This window comes from Protopterus annectens, chromosome 13.part0, assembly GCF_019279795.1.
Source record: "Protopterus annectens isolate FY-2018-M chromosome 13.part0, PAN1.0, whole genome shotgun sequence".
Lineage (NCBI taxonomy): Eukaryota > Metazoa > Chordata > Ceratodontiformes > Protopteridae > Protopterus > Protopterus annectens.
Window position 1 is genome coordinate 332,500,837 of NC_056747.1, and position 21,678 is coordinate 332,522,514.

Genomic DNA, 21,678 nt, shown 5'->3' on the forward strand with positions numbered 1-21,678 from the left:
CCGACGTCGGACCTAGACTTTGGAATTCGGCTGACCGAGGGACCGCCTGACGGCAGAGAACCCATATGTTATTACTGCAGCTGTATTAGCACTCGAACATCTACATTTATGGTAGGTACAAAACTGTACTTTTCTTTTTACCCCTGCCTCCATACCCTCAACTTGGCAGCGTGGTTGCTCCACCTCCATGCCTAGTCAGGCTTCATGATTTCTCACCTGCTGTGACTCGTATCCTTACGTCTTCCCACAAACATTCCACTAGGAAGTTATACGCTAGCAAATGAAAAGATTTTCTATCTGGGCAAAAGAGAAAAATGTAGATCCTTACACAGCACCCATCCCTTTGGTGTTAGAATTTCTGACTGAATTTTTCCATCAAGGATCAGCTGCTGCCACAATTAGAGTTCAACTGGCAGCAATATCAAATTTTAATTTGGGACAACATGAGCCTAATCTGATGGCCCATAGATTATGTAAAACCTTCCTTAAAGGCGCTACCTTGCTCAGACCTCCCTTTCATGAACCTGTACCTCCGTGGGATCTAAAATTCGTTCTGTCAAAACTAACATCCCCGCATTTTGAACCCGCACTTTCGTGTCAGTTGAAGTTTCTGTCTTGGAAGACGTTTCTAGTAGCCATCACATCCACTAGATGGTTATCGGAGTTGCAAGCACGGTCAATCAAACCTCCTTATTTGATTTTTCATAAAGACAGAGTTTCCCGTCGTACAAATCCTTCCTTCATCCCTAAAGTTTGTTCTCAGGCTAATTTGAACCAAACTGTTGAACTGCATGTATTTTTTCCTAATCATTCAAACAGTGCAGAATATAAATTTCATCAGCTTGATGTTTATGGTTCTACCTTCATAGAACTAAGGAACTTAGAAAATCAGACCAATTGTTCGTGTCCTTTTCTGAATCTAGAATGGGTCTGCCAGTCTCTAAAGTGACTCTGTCTAATTGGATTTCCAACTGCATTTCCTTATCTACTCCTCCAATTGAAAGAATCTACCGTCTAAAATCAAGGCTCATTCCACGAGATCCCTGTCCACATCTGCTGCCTTTCAAGCAAGAGTTCCAATTGACAGTACTTGTGCAGCAGCAACTTGGGCTACCCCTCATACCTTTGTTACTCATTACCCCTGTAGGTCAAATCCAATTTGTAGAGCCTCCTTTGGTTCCACGGTACTGAAGAGTATATTCCCGTGAGCCACCAGAGAAAAAGGTGCTAGGGACGCTGTCCCATATGTAAGAATGAAGGTGAGATAGGAGTACAGAACATAAAGAAGTTATGTACTCACTCTAACGTTCCATGTTTGTAGTCCATCCACCCTTAATTCTAACGAACCCACCCACCTACCCCCGTCCTAAAGGATCTGGAGAACAGGATAGTGTAGTGTTACCTTTGGTAAGGTGGAGACCTTTCATTATTCTTTCTGGATAACCTTTTCTATCTCTCCAATAGTTAGTAGCAAACAAGATCTTGGGATTCTTACTAGTGCACTATGGGATACCTACTTTGCCATGAGCCAACTAAGAGACTTTGAGCTTTGTAATCGGCCGAGTCGGAGCCAAGGATTAGCTCCGAACCCATATGTAAGCATGAAGGGCGAGATGGACTACAAATATGGAAAGTTATGATGAGTACATAACTTCTTTTTATTACCTGTCTGTACTCCCCCCCCCCCCCCATTAGACCAACAATTGAGTATAATGCCCCATTTAGTGTGTACCTCTCCAAACATCTGCACCAACTGGAAAGGCCTCCGAAATACCTCACAAAGGGAATCCATGGCTGACTACACCTGTCCTATGCAGACAGGCTCAAGTCACTATCAGTGTACTTGGTATCATACAAATTGCTCAGGGGTGATCTGTGTCTTGCGTACAAGGCAATCTGGGACCTTGCCATACTAGAGATGCTCCGTATCCGCAAGTCTACCTCCTCATGCATTACCCACTCCAAAGGCCTGAATCTAATATGCGACATCAACAAAAACTTGCTGGAGAGAAGTCTCCCAGAGGCAGCACGTCTCTGGAATAGTCTTCCCATACACGTCAAATAGAGTACCTCACTGACCCTCTTCAAGTGCAACTTTGCTGAGTGGATGGGAAAACAGAAATTTGTCCCAGGGGTGCCACCTGTGTCCCCCTCAATGACAATGCCGACAGGTACTGACTGAGGTTTCTTTTTTGGGGGATAAACTCTTAGCTAGGCTTGTAAGGGCCCCAGGGCTATTAGCCTAGTAACCTCCTTCTATGATCCTATAGCATGTGGTGAATATATTTTAGATTTCTGCAGTCCTTTCATCATAGATAACACCATTCTGTTTTTCAAACTGTAATATTTGCTGGTTCTTGACATGTTTCTTTTGTGACTCATCTAATGTGGTGCTTTATTACTGCTAATCTCTGCGAAGTAAGGAGGGTCATGCATTAGAGATTTGTTGTGATGTATTCCACTGAAGTCTCAATTTTACATTTATTATATAATTGTATAATTTGTTGTAGAAATGCTGGTCTCAAGTAGGAGGTATTAAATATGTTTGTAGTAAAAAAAAATAGTTAACAGAAGTGCTGGATTTCAGACAGACGTACTGCAGCCATGTAATACCCTTTGAAAACTTGTCAAGAAATGTTTTATACAGCATTAAATGTGTGGAAGCATACCACTGAAATAATCATGTTTTTGAATAATAGCACTTGGTTTATATGAGCATTTGTAAGTTGCTGCACCTGGGGTTCTCCATTTGCCCCAAGATGTAGTGAACTTAGAGTTGATTGTAAGTCTGAGCTACAGGGAAGGAGAGAAGGTCTGTCATTTACCCACAGATTAAGCCAAACCAGACTTAACCTATATCTAAAGCTTGAGCTGGCTTTGGCTTGTCCACTCCTATATTTGAATCTATGTGAGTAGTTTGTCTCAAAGTGAGTTGTTTAAAACCATTCTCTTGCTTTTTATATATGTATAAATTGCAAAGTGAAAGTTTGCTTAATTATTGTTTTCAGTTTTTCATAAAATATCTACAGTTTTTAAATGGTAAAACAATATATATATTTATGCCAGAGTAATCTTTCCCAAGTGTCTTTCATTAGTATCAGATGAACATGTGCTGAATGTAAAAGCAATGATTCTCTTCCTTGTTTCAGGAAATTCAGATGTTGAGGACTCAGAAACCAGACATGCGTGAACTAGAGAGTCAGAGGGAAGAAACTGTGCGACGCATGCAGGTAAAGTTTATTAGAGTTTGATAACAGTAATTAGTTTTTTTTTTTTTTTTTTGATTTTCCATGAGCAGCAGCCACATTTTCCATGAACCTCCTCACAGCCTTTACTACCTGTCCTGCTTGTCTCTGTAGCAGCGCCACCAGTAAGGAAGTGAATTGGAGGGTATTTTTAATACACGCCATCATTTTCAACAACCAGTATTTTATTTTTTGCTGTGTCCTACTGGCTTTTCCCTGCAGTGGCTCGTAAGCCAGTGTAATACATTAATGGGCCCTTAACGCAGGTGTGTGCTTCTAGTCACCTTAACCCAGATGGAGGGCAAAATGGTCCTTTGGAAAGGCATAGCATCTCTTTGTGCCCTTTTCCCAGAGAACCAAACCATCAGCTGTCCACTATGTGCTGATCCTGTAGCTGGATACAACCTCCATCCCACCACTCAGTGCTGGCAGGCCAGCATCAGCCATTCACTCTCATTCTTTACAGCCAGCTCCTTCAGCTTGCAGCAGTGAGAGTTAAGCCTGGGTTACTAGGAATGGAGCCTTCTTTCCCTTGCACCATGGAGCAGGACAAAATGCAGCTGTGTTTTATTTGTTTCTTTTGTGTGTGTAATTATCTGTTGCATTCAGTTTGTCCAGGTAGCGTAATACTCTGCGTTGGCCATCATGTTAAGAAACTAGACACATATGAATACAAGTAAATTTGAATTGTATGCTTTCTGTAGGCACTTTAATTGTGTGATCTTGATTGTGTACAATACTGTGGTGATGTATTTAGTAACATTAGTATAAAAAAAAAAAACAGCGATAATTAAGAACTGGTTGACAGAGTAAAGAAAAACCGTGTGTTGGTGGTTGATACTGAGAAAATGCTTCCAAGTAAAAGGGAACTAGAAGTATGTATGTTAGCATCCCAAACTGCAGCATATTCTAGTGCCTACTGTGTCTTTGGATGTAGAATTAATTTTAAAGAAGGGCTGAGAAAGTCTGTGGAAATGTTTGCATGTCTTATCAGCAAGCTTGCTACTGTTCAACCACAGGAACCTCCAGCTTGTCAGAAGTGGAATTTGGATAGTAGAAACATAGATTGTGTTTATGTGATGCTATTTTGTTGGCTGTAAATAGGTAGTGGGTAGAGGGAGAGAGGTTTAACACGTGGAAGAATTGGGGGTATTTCCCATTGTGGAAGAAAAACCCAGTGAGTCTAGCAGTCCATGAAGTATGGCATTTATTTTAACTTTCAAGCTGAATTAAAGGGACAAGGTAGACATTTAAAAGGCGCATTATGTATAAATTCATAACAATTGTTGATGCTTTATACTCTACAAACCTTATAAACATTATTTTTTTAAATATCTTTTTGAATTATCACTTGTGACACAGGCAAACTTACATTTATATAAAATAAACCATATTACCTTGTTCACAGTTATAAACATTATACAGCACATACATTCTTCTCTACAGTTAATCAATCCAGCATTACATAAATTGATCAATTCCTGCCTTCCCTTAAACATCATTCCACGACCAAAACATTTTCTGCATGCATTGTTCCAACAGTTACGATTTTTTTCTATTTAATTTGCTCCTACCCTTTTCTAGAGATCTGATTTCCAGTTATTTTGCATCTGTTACAGCATTTGCTACTTCAAATACGGATGGTTTAGACTTTGATTTCCATTTTCTAGTAACTGTTTTTTGGCATTTATTCTGTATGGCTGCTGCTATCGTCCTTAAGATCTGCATCCAGAATTTCACACTGTCCTTATTTCTTGACTTTCCCTCCCTGGTTCGTCATTATCTCTTTCCACTTTGAATTGTAGCTTTCTGCTTGCTTGTGTTATATTTGTAATATACCTTAAAATCTGGTTATCCTAAACCACCTTGTTCTTTTGGAAGAATCAGCTTATCCCACTTAACTCTTGCCTTCTTCCCCTTCCAAATAACAGCCTTCAATTCTTTATTAATTCCTATCCACAACTTCTCTTCGGGTTGATAAAAGTATCCCATGTCTATCTTGCTATCCATAGACGACCTTCCAGTTTCTCCGTTTTTGTATTATCTTTTGTTTAGTCTCTTTCCACATATCCATAGCTGCCATAACAGAATCCTTTTTAACCCATGCTCCTAAATACTTCAGTTTATCATGTCCCCATAAATATAGGTATTGCTGATCCAATTCATGTGTGGGTACATAGTTTACAGCTATAGCCTTTATTTTATCTTCATTAATTTTATGTTGTTGTGTCTTTCGGCTTTTCCCGGTTAGGGGTCGCCACAGCGGAACTCCGGTCCGCTAATGATTGGCAGTTGATTTTTACATACCGAGTTGCCAGCCCTGACGCACAACCTTCAATGAAGGAACGCCCATTCACGCATGTCTCCATGCAGAAGATGCTCTAGCTGAGAGTCGAACCAGACAGCATCTTACTGTGAGGCAACAATGCTACCGCAGCACCACCACCATGGATCTTCATTAATTTTATACACCCCCAAAAAAGTATACTGTTTCAGAAGGTTCCACAACACTGAGATATCTTTTCTGGTTTTAATAGGTACAATATAATAAAGTCTGCAAATAAAACCATTTTTCTTGATTACCATACCAATGAGATCCATGAATTTCTGAGTTACTTATTTTCTTCACCAGTGGTTCTAAATGTAATGCAAATAACAAAGAGGACACCCCTGCCTGGTTTCTCTGTTCAGACACAGTACATCAGAGAGGAACTCTCCCACTTAGATTTTTGCTTTTGATCCCTCATATATCCCCCTAGGTAATCTTATTATTGTATCAGGGAATGCAAATACTTCAGTTGCCCTACTCACAAAATCCCAGCTTACTTATTTCAATGCTTTCTATGCATCAAGATCCACCAAACAACATCAGTATTTTCTTACATTCTGATTCACACTGGATTATCATTGTTCTATTAATGTCAAACATTTGCCTCCCCTCCACAAAAATATGTTGACCCATATCTTATCAATTTTGGCAACACCTTTGCCATTCATTTAGTCATTATAGACATAAACATTTTATAATCATGTTTTAAAATGTAAATGGGCCTATATGAAGTTGGATCCTGATGGGTCTTTACCATCTTTAGGTATTACAGCCACAGCAGCTTTTTTTTCCAGAATGTTGGTGCTTCCCCTTCTTTTTAAGATACTGTTAAAACCTTACAGATCTTTAGCATTCATTTCCTCCTCGTCTCCAAACTTCCCCCAAATTTACATGTATTCCTAGAGACTTTCATGGAGTTTAGTTGTTAAGCCTCCTCTACCTATAATCTTGGCATATTTAAGCCATCCAGAAATATTTCCATTTGTGCTTTTTCTATGACTTCCACTTTTCCCTGCTTTGTACAGATTTTCATAACATTTCTGAAAAATCTCTAATACCTCTACAGGGTCTCCAGTTATTTTACTTGTTGTAGGCTCCCTAAGTTTAGCCATAACCTTTTCTACTTTATGTTGCTTAAGTCATGCTGCTAAAAGTTTTTGTGCTCTGGCGTTATTAAAAAAACAATTGCTTAACAGAAATCTCGCTAAACTCGTACATATTCAGATGCTCCCTTTATTTTCTCTGTAGCATTCTACAGTTACAGGTCTTCTTTTTCTGTGAGATTACCCTTATTCTACAATAATTTAACCTTTGTCAAGCCCCACCAAATAATTCTTGTAACGTCTTCTCCATATCTCGTTTTGTTTTATTTCTACCCTATTTTTTAAACTCCATTTTCATCTTATCCCACTCACTAACTATACCTTCTGAAGTATTTTCCATCTTCCCTAACAACTCCTGAATAATTTCCACTACCCATTCCTTAAAATTCCTGTCTTTTTAACAGATAGGAGGGGAAGCGCCACTGTATCATTTTTACTTCATTACCTTGCATTTTTAGTTTAGCTATTATTGATCTGAAATAGTAATTGGATGTATGGCAAAGCTCTCAAATGTTCCTGTTCAATATAATTTCTGTCCAGTCTAGCCCAGTTATTGTACATTAGGGAACAGTATGTAAATTCTCTGAGTTCCTACTACTGAATTCACCTCTTCCATACCAAAAAGTTTTATAAGTTTCTTTAGAAATCTACCCTTTGTTATATTTCCCTTCTGTGCCCACCAGATACATCCTCCCTGTTGCAAATCAAATTCCAGTCCCTACCTATAAGTAATATTCTCTGCTGAAAGCTGATTATTTTCCCAAAATTTTCTTAATCTCTAGAAGAGCAGTTTTAGGTGGAATGTAAATACAGGACAGCAAAATCTTCCCTTGCCAGTAGCTCCTTACTACCACAAATCTAACATTATTATCTTTTTTTTCTCTTCTGTCATTGTTGGAGATCCTGGAGCAATTAATATATGTACTTCCTTTTCCTTTGCCCATAATATTCTGCTGAATATCCATCCTGAAATTCATTTTTTTATCAAGTTCATATGTTCAGTTCTTTCCAAAAGTGTCTACTGTAGCATTGCTGTTTTTGCTCTGCATTTCTTAATGTAGTTCAGTGTTCTTTCCGTTTTGTCTATATCTGTGAGACCATTCTCATTCCATGATGATGTAGAAATTTTCAACATTATAAGTTGCTATTCCTTCCTGTTGTATATGACAGCTTTTTCAGATGTATAATTCTAGCTTTTGTGATGGTGTTTGGCAGGTTGATGTTTTGTGCAATTGTTTCTCGTCATCTCCATTTTGACCCTATGTCACATTTTACAAGACCTTTTCTTTTAATTAAAATCCTCAAACAAAAAAAAACACACACACCCCTAGAGTACCCCGCTAACTTAATACAAACCCGCACAACTATGTGCATTTTCAGATAATGATGTTTAACCTTCCTAATAGGATCAGTTGTCCTAAATAGCTGCGGACACGGCCATTATCTGACCTAAAGTTAAGGTTGTCCATGCTAAGGCACATGTTACTATCTGTGCTCCTACTTAAGTAATTCCTTTCTATTCATTTTGTAATCTTTATTCCCCTCCCAGATGTGAAAAACAACTTGCATGCTTTCAGAGAACATTGACTTTCTAGACTTAAATGAGTGTTCTGAATTTATTTCCTTGTTATCAGGTTGTCTCCATGGAAACATAAGAAAAAATTTAAGCCTCATCTGCAGAGTTCTGAAGACATGTTGAGCATTTATTTGTAAAGGAAAATGTTTCATTACATTCACTGTTTTCTTATTTACTTGTTTCCACTTAAAAATTATTAGATTAACCCAAGGATCTTAATCCAGACGTTCACCTATGCAGAAGTAAAATAAGAGATATCAACTTTACTTATATTAGCATCTGTGTAGTTTTACATCCCACCCCCCACCCCAGAATCCAAAAATTACAGCCTACTAACTTAAACATGTTTTTGTCCATTTTTTTTTTTTGCATTGCAGTGCCTACTTTTCTTAATGCTAAAAAAGAAAAATAAAAGAAAAAAATGCATCTGGTCATTTTAGTATCTTTGTCACTTACACTATCTGAAACCTTATAATATGCAATTTCTATCATGAAAAGTTTTATAGTAATACTATTAAGAATAGAAATTGCTTTTCCTTCCTCATCCACTATCAGTGTCCACCCATACAGGAACAAAAGCCTTTCAGTCCCCCTAGAGGTTTAACAAAAGCCAGTTCTTTCTACTTGTTTGTATACAGCCATATTTCACAAATGAGATTTTGTAATTTCACATTTATTCATTCATTTCCATGTAGCTGTTTTTCCTGTTCATATCTATTTCCCAACTCCAGAGTCTTGTTCAATTCCAGGGTACTCCTGATTCTTCTGGTAAGTTCATGTACTTTTCTGTCTCTCAAGCATTTTCCTTTGGAACATTGGACACGTTTTCACTGGCAAAATTTCTCTATGAATTTTATTATCACAAGAATGAGAAGCAGAATATCCTTTTGCTTGATGGCTCACTTTTTGTTGGACAGACTTTTGTATTTCCTCCTTGGCCTGTTCTGCATCAGACAATTACTTTGATCCTCCAGGAAAAAAAATATTCTGAAGACAGTTGGATACAACAGATTGAAGCTCAAACCCGCCCCTCAACATTCCCTGATTGTTGGAATCAACTTGCTTTTCTTCTGCCTGGTGTACAGTGAATAATCATTGTCCACAAACTCTCTATGGTCTCCATTTAATATATGCCCTTCTGCCACAGTTTGTCAGGATCAACTCTTTCTGCTGGCATGACTGCATCTTTACTAGTACATGTCTTGACTGATTTCTCATAGCCAGAATTGGAGCATACACATGATGTGCTCTTTCAATTGACAAATCCTGTTGTAGAATACTAGTCCATTTGTTTATCTGTACCTTCATAAAATGAATATAGTCTGTTCCTTCCAGTTTGCCTGGTACAACAGAAAAGCTCTGGTTTTCCTAGCAAGTTCTGTCCTCTAATTCTACCATTTTTGAGACATCTCTTCTTGAGCAATCTCATATTCAGCCCGCCCTTTTTTCAATTCAGCCTCTAATTTTTGCAGTTTTAATCAGTTCATCTGAAAATCAATTTAAAGCTTCTTCAGTATTTTCTAGCCTTTTCTTTGAGTTGATGTACTCCTTCAATGTTTCATTTATTTTACTTGAGTTGATGTACTTCCTTCACTGTTTCATTTATTTCAATCTGTTCTGAGCACATTTGACTTATTTTATTTCTCTAAATTACTGGAAACCATGTCTTGCACCAAAGCTGGAGCTTGAACTGCTTTTTGCTAAACAGCTGCAGGATTCTTCCCAGTCTGTGTTTTCTCTTCCCCTTTTCCAGTAAATTTTCTTTCAGACTCACTTAGTATCTTCTTTGCTGGCATACAGGCAGTGTATTTACTAGGCAGTAACTGGAATTGCTAAAAGTGAGAGTTTCCTGGTCCTTATCTTTCAGTTTATTTTGTCATACTGGGAGAGCGGAAGTTAAGCTGTTGATCAGTGTGCAGCCATCTTGGAAAGTCCGCAAACTTTATAAACAGTATTGAACTTGACACCATTAAGTTTGCTCTTTTTAGTAATTTTTATGGCTTTCCTTTCCCCAACCTATGTGTGCACAGCCATCTGTTCCCCATCCTACATTGCTCATTCATTTCCTTTGTTCCTGGCATCCTAGGACATTGATAGATGGAAGTGAAAAACAGGCAATCACATCTGTTATCACTTTTTGGGTTAGGAATTTTTTTGCTGGAAAATGCTGAGCAATGCCTTTTTAAGCATTATAAGTGTTCAAGCAACTCTGGTATGTGCACTCTTTGATAGGATTGCACCTTTTACATCCCTTTTGTTAATGCTGTGATTCTGGGCCGTCCACCAGGTAGAGCTGTTGAAACAGAAATTTGCCACCCCTCTGTCCAGGAGGTGCAAAAAGGCATCAGCCGTTCACTGTCTTCTCTATACATTTTATAGCTACGAGCTATATCACATCTTATGCATTTGCAGATTTCTAACATACTGTGTCAAACATTTTGGTGAAAGTGATTTTGCAGTGTTAGGATATACATCAAGCATTTGATGAGTCAAGTGTCGCAATGCATTTTTGCATCTGTCTGTGTTTTTGGGTAATTTTTTATAAAAAGCTTTGTAAACATTTTACTAAACCACGGTGCAAATAAATTTAGTGTTTACTACTGTGACTTAACCTTGGGTTTATGAATGCAACTTTAACACACGATGTTATGTGATCCTATCTCGCCTACATTCTGAATGATGGGTTCGGAGCCGATCCCTCGGCTCCGACTCGGCACGCTTATGCCAAAGAGCGAAGTCTCTTATTGGCTGAGCTTACTATATCCCAGGATGCACCACCACCAGTCCCCCAGATCTCGTTTGCCGCTTCCCTGCGAAGACGTGGTCTCGAGCTGGCTGGGCTAAGTAGTTTATTAAACTAACTTTTCTGTCAGTTTTTTGCTGATTTTGCTCTCAAAAGCTGTTTTAACAGCTATCGCTTACTTTGTGTACGATTTGGACTTGGATTTGTTGTGTGTGATTGAGTTCAGTTTGTTTTCGGCCCCATCCATTCAGGGCCTTCCCGGACTGTTAATATTTTGATTACAGGGTCTCTAATAGTTGTTCAAATTGGTTTAGAGTTACCTGTTCTTTCACAGGAAGAGTCGGCTTTATTTTTACTGTTAGCTTATATCAGTAGTTAAAATTTAGTGTACTTTCCTGTCAGAGTGACTAGATTTCTGTATCAACATGTCTCAACCTCATAGGCCTTCGGGCTTCAAGAAATGTTCTAAATGTGCTTTTAAGATGTCTGTTACTGATGACCATCTACTGTGTGTGTATTGTTTAGGGGCAAAGCACTTGCAGGAGTCATGCAGCGTATGTCACGCTTTTTCCTCCAGGGTCCTCCAGGAGAGGAAAAATAAATTAATTCTTAAAGGGTTGATTAAGCCCTCTTTTGAAGAAGCCTTGTCTTCCGCTCCGACTCCTGCCAAAAAGAAAAGGGCGTCGGCTCCGACCAGTCCGTCGGATCCGACTGCCAAGAGACCTAGGCAGGCCTCTCCTTCGGCTCCAAAGACTTCGGAGCCGAGGTCGGAACGGTCTGCCTCGATGCCTCCAGTATTGACTCCTCGGGCTTCGGAGCCGATGGCTGGGGCATCGAGAGGCGGGTCACCTTCGTCGGCTCCACTGCTCTCGGAGCCGACAAGGGTCGCCCGCTCAGACACTTCCTCCTCGGCGCCGAAGTCTACCTCGGCACCGATGGAATCTGGTGTGTTTGATGCCTCGGCGCCGATTCTCATCGAGTCGCCTGAGCCGGTCCCCTAGTCCCTTGGGGCCGAGGAGAGGTCTTCTCGAACCCGTTCTGTTTCCTCTCGGTCTTGAGAATGTCGGATTCTGATATAGACAGGGTGCTACAAAGACTTTTCCAGTCCCCAGTCTTCCAAAATTTGTTTCGGCTCCGACCCAGTTGGCTTCGGAGCCGATGACCATGACCCACCCCATTGCTATTCCTCCTCCGACTGCTTCGACTCCGTGAGCAGGTGCTCTTGGAGCCGGTGGAGATCTCAGGGTCGGCTCCGACCCTTACTCCAACCCGGGCCTCGGGTCCGAGTTTGGTCTGTGGACTTCTTCGGCTGGACCCGAGGGTGATGTTTCGGGACCGATGCTTTCGGTTCGAGCCTCCCTCTCGGTGCTTGGCTGCGGGACTTCCGTCTACTATCATGGCCCCGGAGACTGGGCGCTCCCAGGATTCTGGAGGTCCGGCTTTCAGAGCCATGAGGAGTGCCTTGGCCAAATCCTCTTGACCATCTCTACGGTTTTACCAGCACCTTCCCTGGGCGTGGAGACTGGGTCTTTGGCAGTTGCCCTGTCCGTAGCCAGCGGAGCCCCGAGGCCTGAGGTTACCCCCAGTGGGGTTCCCCTCTTCCTGAGGGTTCTTCGAGTCATCTCCAGAGGAACCCCCAAGGAAGAGATCGTGCAAGAGGAAGCACGTGGACTCCCCGAGTCTATCACATCGACACGGATATGGATGATGCAGAGGGGTCCCCTAAGTCGTCATCGGATGATGTCTCCTTTGCAGACATCTTAGAGATCCTCAAACAACGAGGCGGCTGGATGTCCAAACCCCCCTCTGCGGACGAATCAGTGCTCCTCAAGGCCTTTGGGGCTCAGCCCTCCGCCTCCTGGGTGTCTCCGCCCTTCGACGAGCTTCTGGATTTAGTTTGTCGAAGGGCGTGGGAACACCCGGATACCGTGGAACCAGTCCCTTCTCGCCCAAACAAGTTCTTATCTGCTCCCCCCGAGAAGGAGTTCCTTACTAAAGGCGTGGCTGTAGATGCCATGGTGGTGGCATCTGCTACACAACAGGACGTGGCAGAGGCTTCAACGTCCATCCATCCTCCTAATAAGGAGTCTAGGAGTATGGATAGGTACGGGAAGCGCACCCTGACTTCAGCGGCCTTTACTTTAAGGTCTCTGAATTATTTGGCACATTTTACCAGGCTTCAGAGGGATCTGGTCAAGGAGTTGTCAGACTCCCTCTCGGGTAACCTACCTGAGCAGCTAGCCCAGTCCGTTAGCTCTCAGTTGGCTATCCTTACGTCAATTGCTAACTCGTCCATGAGGCTCATTTCTTATGCGGCCGAAGGGGTGGGTAGAGCGGCAGGCACAGGCGCTGCTCTCGTGAACAAGCCTGGCTCCGCTTGTGTCAGTTTGCGGAGGCCTTCAAGTCTTCCTTCGCCGACGCTCCCTTTGATGGGTCCTCATTGTTTGGACCCAAGGTGAAAGACACCCTTACCCGCTGTGAGCAAGAGGGAAAAACGTTATCTGCCGTAGGGGCCCGTTATTCCACTCCCTTTCGGCCTTACCCCAAGGCCAAAGGAGGGAAAATGTGGTTCCGAAAATCTCGCAAGTTTTCTCCCAACAGCAGGAAGATTCCCCGTCCAGAGGCAGAGGGCGGGGAAATTTTTCAGGGAGACGCCGTCCCAGAGGCGGCAGAGGGCCCCGCAATTCTGGAGACCGCGAGTCCTTTCGTGGCTCTTCAGCCTCCCATACAACATGAGGGATTGCCCGGCTGTGCTGCTCCGGAGCCAGTCGGGTGTCGTTTTGCCAAGCACCTAGAAGCCTGGGAGTCAATCACTCAGGACAGATGGGTGCTTCGGATAATTGCCGGAGGTTACACCATCCCATTCAAGGCCTCACCCCCTTCGTCCAAGAGAATCCCGGACCCACCACCCAGTCAAAGGGAAATGGCAGCTGCAGAAGCTTCAAAGCTGCTAGAAAAAGGAGTCATCCAACCGGTCCCCACAGACCAAATCGGATTAGGAAATTACTCCAGGTTCTTTTTAGTGCCAAAAAAGACAGGGGACCTGAGACCAATATTGGATCTCAGCAGACTAAACCTATCCGTCACGAAATCCAAATTCCGAATGGTCACGTTGCAATCCATTCTCCCGTTGTTGGAGAAGGATGTTTGGATGTGCTCCATAGACCTCAAGGACGCCTATTATCACATACCGATACATCAGGCGTCCAGAAAGTATCTGCGCTTCAGCCTGGGAACCAGTCATTACCAATTTTGTGCTCTGCCCTTTGGTCTCACCACAGCCCCCAGGGTGTTCACCAAGTGCTTGGCAGTAGTGACGGCTCACCTGAGGAGTCTTGGATTCCAAGTGTTTCCCTATCTCGACGACTGGCTCCTGACTGCCACCACCAGGCATCTACTTATGGACAACCTCGAAGCCACCATCTCCCTGGGTGTTTCCCTAGGGATTACATTCAATTGGTCAAAGTCTGTCTTGCTGCCCTCTCAGCGCATAAAGTTTATAGGAGCAGAGATAGACTCAAGATTGATGCGTGTCTTTCTTCCTGCCGACAGGATTCGAACTTTACAGGGCCAAGTTCTAGCTCTGATCTCAAGATCCAAAGCCCCAGCCAGGATGGTCCTACAGGTTCTAGGCTCAATGTCTGCCACGGTATTTTTAGTTCCTCTAGCAAGGTTACACATGAGGATTCTTCAGTGGCTCTTATCAACTCAATGGTCCTTCCAAGATCTTCCCCTCAATCATCACATCATGATTACGGAAATATGCAAAAGGGACCTTCGCTGGTGGCTTCAGACACCCAACTTGGATCAGGGAAAGCCCTTTGTTCTCCCCCCTCCAGTGGTTACCCTGACGACAGATGCCTCCCAGATAGGGTGGGGGGGGCATTGTCTGGGCAGGCTAGTTCAGGGATCCTGGCTTCCGGACGAAGCTCTTCTCCACATCAACGTGTTGGAGATGAGGGCGGTACTCCTATCCCTACAGGCCTTACACAAGTTCCTTCCTCAGGGCATCATAGCCATCCACACAGACAACATGTCAGTGGTTTGGTATCTGAACAAACAAGGAGGGACCAGATCGTATCCCCTTTGCAGAGAGGCCATGAGAGTGTGGGAATGGGCCGTAGCTACCAACCGCTTCTTGGTAGCGACCCACATCCCGGCAAAGTCAAATGTATTGCCGGACAAATTAAGCAGAACAATTCTCTCTCCTCACGAATGGTCTCTAAACCGGCCAGTAGCAGCCCAGGTTTTCAAGAGATGGGGGACGCCGTGCTGCGACCTATTTGCGACTCCACAAAACACCAAGTGCCAAAGGTTCTTCTCCTTGATTCCACATCAGGAAATACCAGCCATGGATGCTCTAGCACAACCTTGGCCAACAGGGTTACTTTATGCTTTTCCTCCAATTCCACTCCTTCCCAAAGTTATTCAAAAAGCTTCTCAGCTAGGGTCTTCAATGATTCTGATTGCCCCATACTGGCCTCGTCAGATATGGTTTCCTTACCTGAAAAAGCATGCAGTGGACGATCCGTGGACCTTAGACCTGATCCCGGATTTGCTAATCCATCAGTCGGGACATTGGCATCAGTCCCTTCAATCTCTGAAGTTGACAGCTTGGCTCCTCCACTTCCAACCTTAGTTAGAAGTCACACACTAGACCCGGAAGTTGTTCACATTTTATCTTCGCCCACAAACCCACCACTAGCAAATTGTACCTCAGTAAGTGGAAGAGGTTTGCTATCTGGGCTCAACTCAAGGGCTTAGACCCTATCACTGCTCCTGTCCCAGAGGTTTTGAAATTCTTAACATCCCTGTTTAATCAGGGATCTTCTGTCTCAACTATTAAAGTTCAACTAGCTGCTATCTCTAAATTCCATGAATCCACGGATCCTCCTTTGATGAGCAGCAGACTATGCAAAACATTCATTAAAGGTGCGAGTCTGTTAAGACCACCAGTTTTTCATCCTGCACCTCCGTGGGATCTTGATTTGGTGCTTCGCGCATTAACATCTCCCCCTTTTGAGCCGGCTGCTACATGCGAATTAAAATATCTGTCTTGGAAAACGGCATTCTTAGTGGCTATTACTTCGGCAAGAAGAGTCTCAGAGCTTCAAGCCCTGTCTATTAAACCACCGTATTTGATTTTCCACAAAGATAGAGTATCACTTAGGCCTAATCCATCCTTTGTCCCAAAGGTCTGCTCTAGTTTCTGTCTTCAACAATCTCTAGAACTACCAGTTTTCTTTCCAAAATTCTCTAATGAAGCAGAATACACTCTCCATAAATTGGATGTTCACAGGCAATTACGCTTCTATTTAGACAGGACTCAGCAACTTCGTAAGTCAGACCAGTTGTTTGTGTCCTTCTCAGATAATAAATTGGGCCAAACCATCACAAAAGCTACAATCTCAAAATGGATCAGAGATTGCATAACTCAGGCCTATTCTTCTTCGAATAAGCAACTTGCATCATCTATCAAAGCTCATTCTACCAGAGCTATGGCTACTTCTATAGCTTTTCATTCCAAGCTCGCTATATCGGAAATTTGTGCTGCGGCTACTTGGTCCAACCCGCACACTTTCATTTCCCACTACAAATTGGATGTGGCATCTAAAGGACGAGCATCATTTGGTTCCACGGTACTCAGGAGTGTTTTCCAGTGAGCCACCCAGGATTCAGGTGCTAGGGACGCTGTCCCATCATTCAGAATGTAGGCGAGATAGGATCACATAACATCTTTTAGTTATGTACTCACCATAACTTCAGATGTTTGGGATCCATCTCGCCTACATTCCTGATACCCACCCTCCTTCCCCCTGCCTTGCAGATCAGAAGAGATTGAACGGTTTTGAGCTCCACTGTTTTTATCTTGTTTCATCTGACGATGTTATATAAGCAGGGTATGCATGTGTGCATGTATGCGGACAAACTAGATCTGGGGGACTGGTGGTGGTGCATCCTGGGATATAGTAAGCTCAGCCAATAAGAGACTTCGCTCTTTGGCATAAGCGTGCCGAGTCGGAGCCGAGGGATCGGCTCCGAACCCATCATTCAGAATGTAGGCGAGATGGATCCCAAACATCTGAAGTTATGGTGAGTACATAACTAAAAGTTTTTCCTACTCTGACACCACTAAGGTTAAAGTTTATTGTTTTTCTCACTGACATCAGTGTATGGATGTCATATTTTTCAAAGCATTTTTCTTGTTGAAATACAGCAAGATAGTGCTCCCTAATGGGTAAAGGTGCTGTTCAGTAGATTTTGCACCACGCTGTGGTGGCAAGATGAGATTAGAAAACACTGGGAAAAAAAATCACGAAGTAAAATTGAGAAGACAAAGGAATGGACCTTTGTGTAAGCAGAAGCAATTGGTTTTGTTAGGGACTATGCTGCCTTAGAAATAGATGGTGGGAGTTGGCAAAGCTTCACTGATCTGTATGGGTAAGCAGCACACTAGTTAACTTACTTAGTTGCAGAGCCTTTGTTATTATTTCTAACCACAGTTTAAAAGTGTATACTGTTAAGCTGCTCTGTCTGAATGTTCTTCATTTTACTTTCCTAAGGGACATATCTGCATATATACTCTGACATAACAGACTTGAGATGTTTTTGTACCTGTGAGTGAAGTTTCAGTGAGGATATAGCAGGAAATATCTTAAGTAATATTTGTGTTAAGAAGTGCAACCCAAAACCAAGTGTCAACATTGCTGATATTGTAATGTATCTGTTCTCTGTTTTAAAATTCCAGTGGCTGTACCCCATCAGAAGGATTTTATTATATTTTCATTTTTGAACATGTCACAAGCTCAGGAAATAATCAAGAAATATCACCAAAATTGCTTGGTCTCTTCTGTGGTACTAAACTAAAATTTGACAGACGTGTACACAGTGCAGTGTCCAAAACCAGGCAAAGTCTAAGTAGGCTGTATAGAGTCAAGGCTCGTCTCCCAGGGCTTTTCATGGCTACTGCTTATATGTACTTACTCCCTCTGTTTCTGTATCCTGCATTTCTAGTAACTCGCCTACAAACCTCTACTCAATAAGCTCAGGTTTACTTACAACAGGGTAGCTAGATTTGCTGCAGGGCATTGATGCATAACACACCACTGCTTAACACTTCATAGCCTCAAATGTTTGGAGTTTGATCAGTAATGGTCTTTAATTCAGTAGATATTTACTCATAAACTCCTCTACAGTTCTAAGTGTCCTAAGTATCTAATGCAATGAGATTCTAATATAATATTTAGGTCATGTACAAATCCCAAAAAACAGAATTAATATGGAGTGTCTTGCCATTCGATGCATGCTGGCAAACTCTGGAATAAGTTGCCTCATACCTGAAAAGAAGACCTTTAAGACATCTTTGAAAAAATATTAAAAAAATGCATGCAGGTAACATGGATGTATCAGCTTACAGATTACCTACACAATCTTGTTTTAGCAAAGAAAATTTAAGTCACAGTGTTTGTGCTGGTAGATATTTCTTTTTTTAATGCTATGTAGACCATTGAAACGTGTGTACTAGTTATGTCAGTCATGTTTACACATGCTATTTTGTCTGAAGAAGTTGTGCTTCTCTGCAAAACATGTACTAGATGTATATGCCATGTTTATAGTTGGTAACTGTCTGAAAATGAGTGGCAATTATGTAATTTAATGGCTTGTTTCAGCTCTTGCCCATAGTTGCATTTGAGCAGTTTCAGTTGATGTCTTTTGACACACCTGCATAGATGTGTTTTCTCAGATCATCTTTACAGGCAATACTGTGTCAAATTAGTACTCACTGTAAATACATAATGTGTATTATTGTCCCAACTCACTCTGTTGCCAGTTATTGTATGCTGTCTCATAATGCCATAAGTCTGTACTTGATATATAGTGACTTAATGCACTGTAACATGTCTAGGTCTTTTCTTATTTTGATTCAGCTGAAAATAGGGAATTTCTATGTTGGACATTCTACTAAAAAGAAAAAGTGCTAATGCACTGGGGAAAAATCTAGAGAGTAGGGGGACCAAGGACTGAACCCTAGAGAACCCCATTCATTAAGGAATTTGTACGCCGTTGTTACTTGTCACTGTAAAATATCTGTTATATAAAGATCTTAAAAACCATGAAACAATTGCATAGTTTTGGCTGTAAAGAGAGAGCTCCATAAACTGTCTAGCATGATTCAATTGCTGATTTAGTTTCTGTCATGGAAGTGGAGTAGCACCTTCATTCAGCCTTAAGTGACAGGTTTGTGATGTACAGTTTTAGTAATAACACATTTAGGGTTTACGAATCTTAAAAGTGGGATGTGCCATGAATGTATTAAAAGATGTGTACTGTTGAAGTGTTGCTGCATTTAAGCAATTGAAAATTGGTTTCTATTTGGAAAAAATTTAAAAGTACACAAAATTAGGTTTTCACTGCCCAGATACCTAAGGAAGGAAAAGAATACAATAGTGACAAGTGTGTCATCGTTGTACATAAATGTAAATGTAGCAGTATTGTGCATTGATGGTATAGCCTTGCCAATGTTATGCATTCACCTTTCCTCAATTTACCACTTTATAAGTTTGCCAGTTGGGTGCTTATTCCACTCTTTCCATATATGCTCATGTGCTAATTCTTGGATTCAAATTGCCAGAATACCAGGTTTGTTTTATAACAAATGTTTTAAATGTATGCCTGATGTGTAAAACATAGTTTTTAGCCCATTTTTTTCCATATTGCCAATATCTTTTTCTTTTGTTTATTATATAGGAATTGGAAGTTCGCAATGCAGATCTAGAGCGACGACTGCGATTGTCTGATGAATCATTATCTGATTCGTTGACAGAGCGGGAAAGATTGCAGAGTGAAGTTCAAAAAATTGTTGAGCTCTTGGATGTGAAACTGTTTGAATTAAATGAGTTACGTCAGGCTCTGGTAAAGGTGGCTGAAAGCAACTAATAAATTACGGGAGGCAGAAATCTGTGACTTTGCATTGGGACAAACAGGAAATGTGTTCCGAGTATTAGTTGCCATGCATTCATATAACCTGAAAAATAGTGCCATGGCGTTCTGAGGGGGGAGGAAGGGGGTAGCAGTTTTTCTCTCTGCTAGCTTCCTGAAGTACCGTATTTTGGTTCAACGGTCATTGCACATGGATCCTAAAGTAGGTTTGTGCCATGACCAATAACCTTTGAGGAAAGAGCAGAATTCAAGAGTGAGGAAAATGAGCAAAAGGTGTGTTTGTTTAGAATGTACTACATGAAGAACTGCCAAAACCTACATAACTTTCTTTGTGTGTTATTTACTATAATGAAGACATAGTAATTTACCTTATGTATTGCACATATCTATATTAATTAGCATTTCATTTTAAATTACTTTTTATGTGATAGCATGGACAACTTGCATCAACTGTACTCCTTTTACATGTCATCTCCCAATGGTTTAAATTTCAGGACATCGTGTTACCACTGAAGACGGTTCATTTGAATCCAAGCTTTGCTTCTAATCTGCAAAAAAAAAAATTGGATTTTTGGTTGCAAAATAGTTAAGTATGTAAAAGAATAAAATACATTTTTAAATGTGTTGGCAATAAACAGAAGGTGTAGAAGGTTCTGTTTGGGATGTTGTATGTCTAGAGATATGCTTATACTAGACACATTTTGCTAAAAGCTTCAGCATGCATCATATGATACTTTCACATGATGGCAGCTACAAAGTGATAGCTGAGGACTTTATGGAGTGTTCATCTCAATGACAGGGAAAAACTAAGGGACAGATTCCAAAAGACCTGATCTTTATGCAAGGCCTATCAACAAAGCAGACATACACTTACAGAGATAAAGTCTTTTGGAATCTGATCTTAAATCATATTTTAAGGAGAACTCTCTTCTGATATTCAGATGCATAGCATAACATTTGAGATTCAAGAAAAAAGCTACATGTTAGTAGTAAACAGCAGTGAAAACTAAAATTGTAATAGTGAGCAGTGAAAGGATTTCTGATTCATGTTTATATGTTATGAAGTAAAGCATAAATATGCTTTTCCATGTTTACTTGTGAAATGTACTTTTGCACATTATCACTACTTCATTTGTTCTACAAACTTTTTGTTCATAAAAGTTTTTTTCGCATGCATTGTTGGCTATTCTTGAATATTTGAACTAACAGTTAAAATATAGACAAGTGAGCATTAGTTACAGATTTCAGTTCACTTAACTATGCCCAGATAATTGTACACCATTTAGCCTTGTCACTTTTCTTGAAGTTAAAAGAAAACTCTAACGTAGAACTAAAAAAATCTATTTTTTTCCACTCCATCTCTGTTTTCTGAGTTATGTTTCCCTCCCAAAATCACTCTAACTGCTTCTTGTAGAGTTTTAATATGTTTCTGCGAAATAGCTATCCTATCAGTGGGGCTTGACATGTCAACATGATTGTATTTTTTATCAAACCTTTCTGTCTCCCACAATCCATTTCAAGTCTGCTTTATATGAGTCATGCTAGACATAAGGAAGGTAGTAGTGCATTCACATGCCATCAACATATAATGGGATTAGTGGCAGTCACTGTAATCTTGTATACCTTCTGTAACGGGATGCTTCTTTTATTTCTTGAATTGCCCTCATTTGTGTCTGTCTCAGGGCTTGTTTACAGTATACTAAGGAATTATACAGCTGCAACCAAAACAGTTGCTAAATTGC

The 21,678-nt window shown here is 41.1% G+C and overlaps 1 protein-coding gene across 1 annotated transcript in view; it reads left to right on the top strand.

Annotated features, from left to right (window-relative positions):
• HOMER3 (homer scaffold protein 3) overlaps nt 1–21,112 on the top strand; it is a 948,052-nt gene extending 926,940 nt beyond the window's left edge. Inside the window, exons 8-9 of the mRNA XM_044054824.1 lie at nt 3,150–3,230; nt 19,745–21,112. Coding sequence (XP_043910759.1) covers nt 3,150–3,230; nt 19,745–19,933 — 270 coding nt within the window. The 3' untranslated portion in view covers nt 19,934–21,112. The remainder of the gene's footprint in view (nt 1–3,149; nt 3,231–19,744) is intronic.
• Nucleotides 21,113–21,678: the final 566 nt, after the last annotated feature.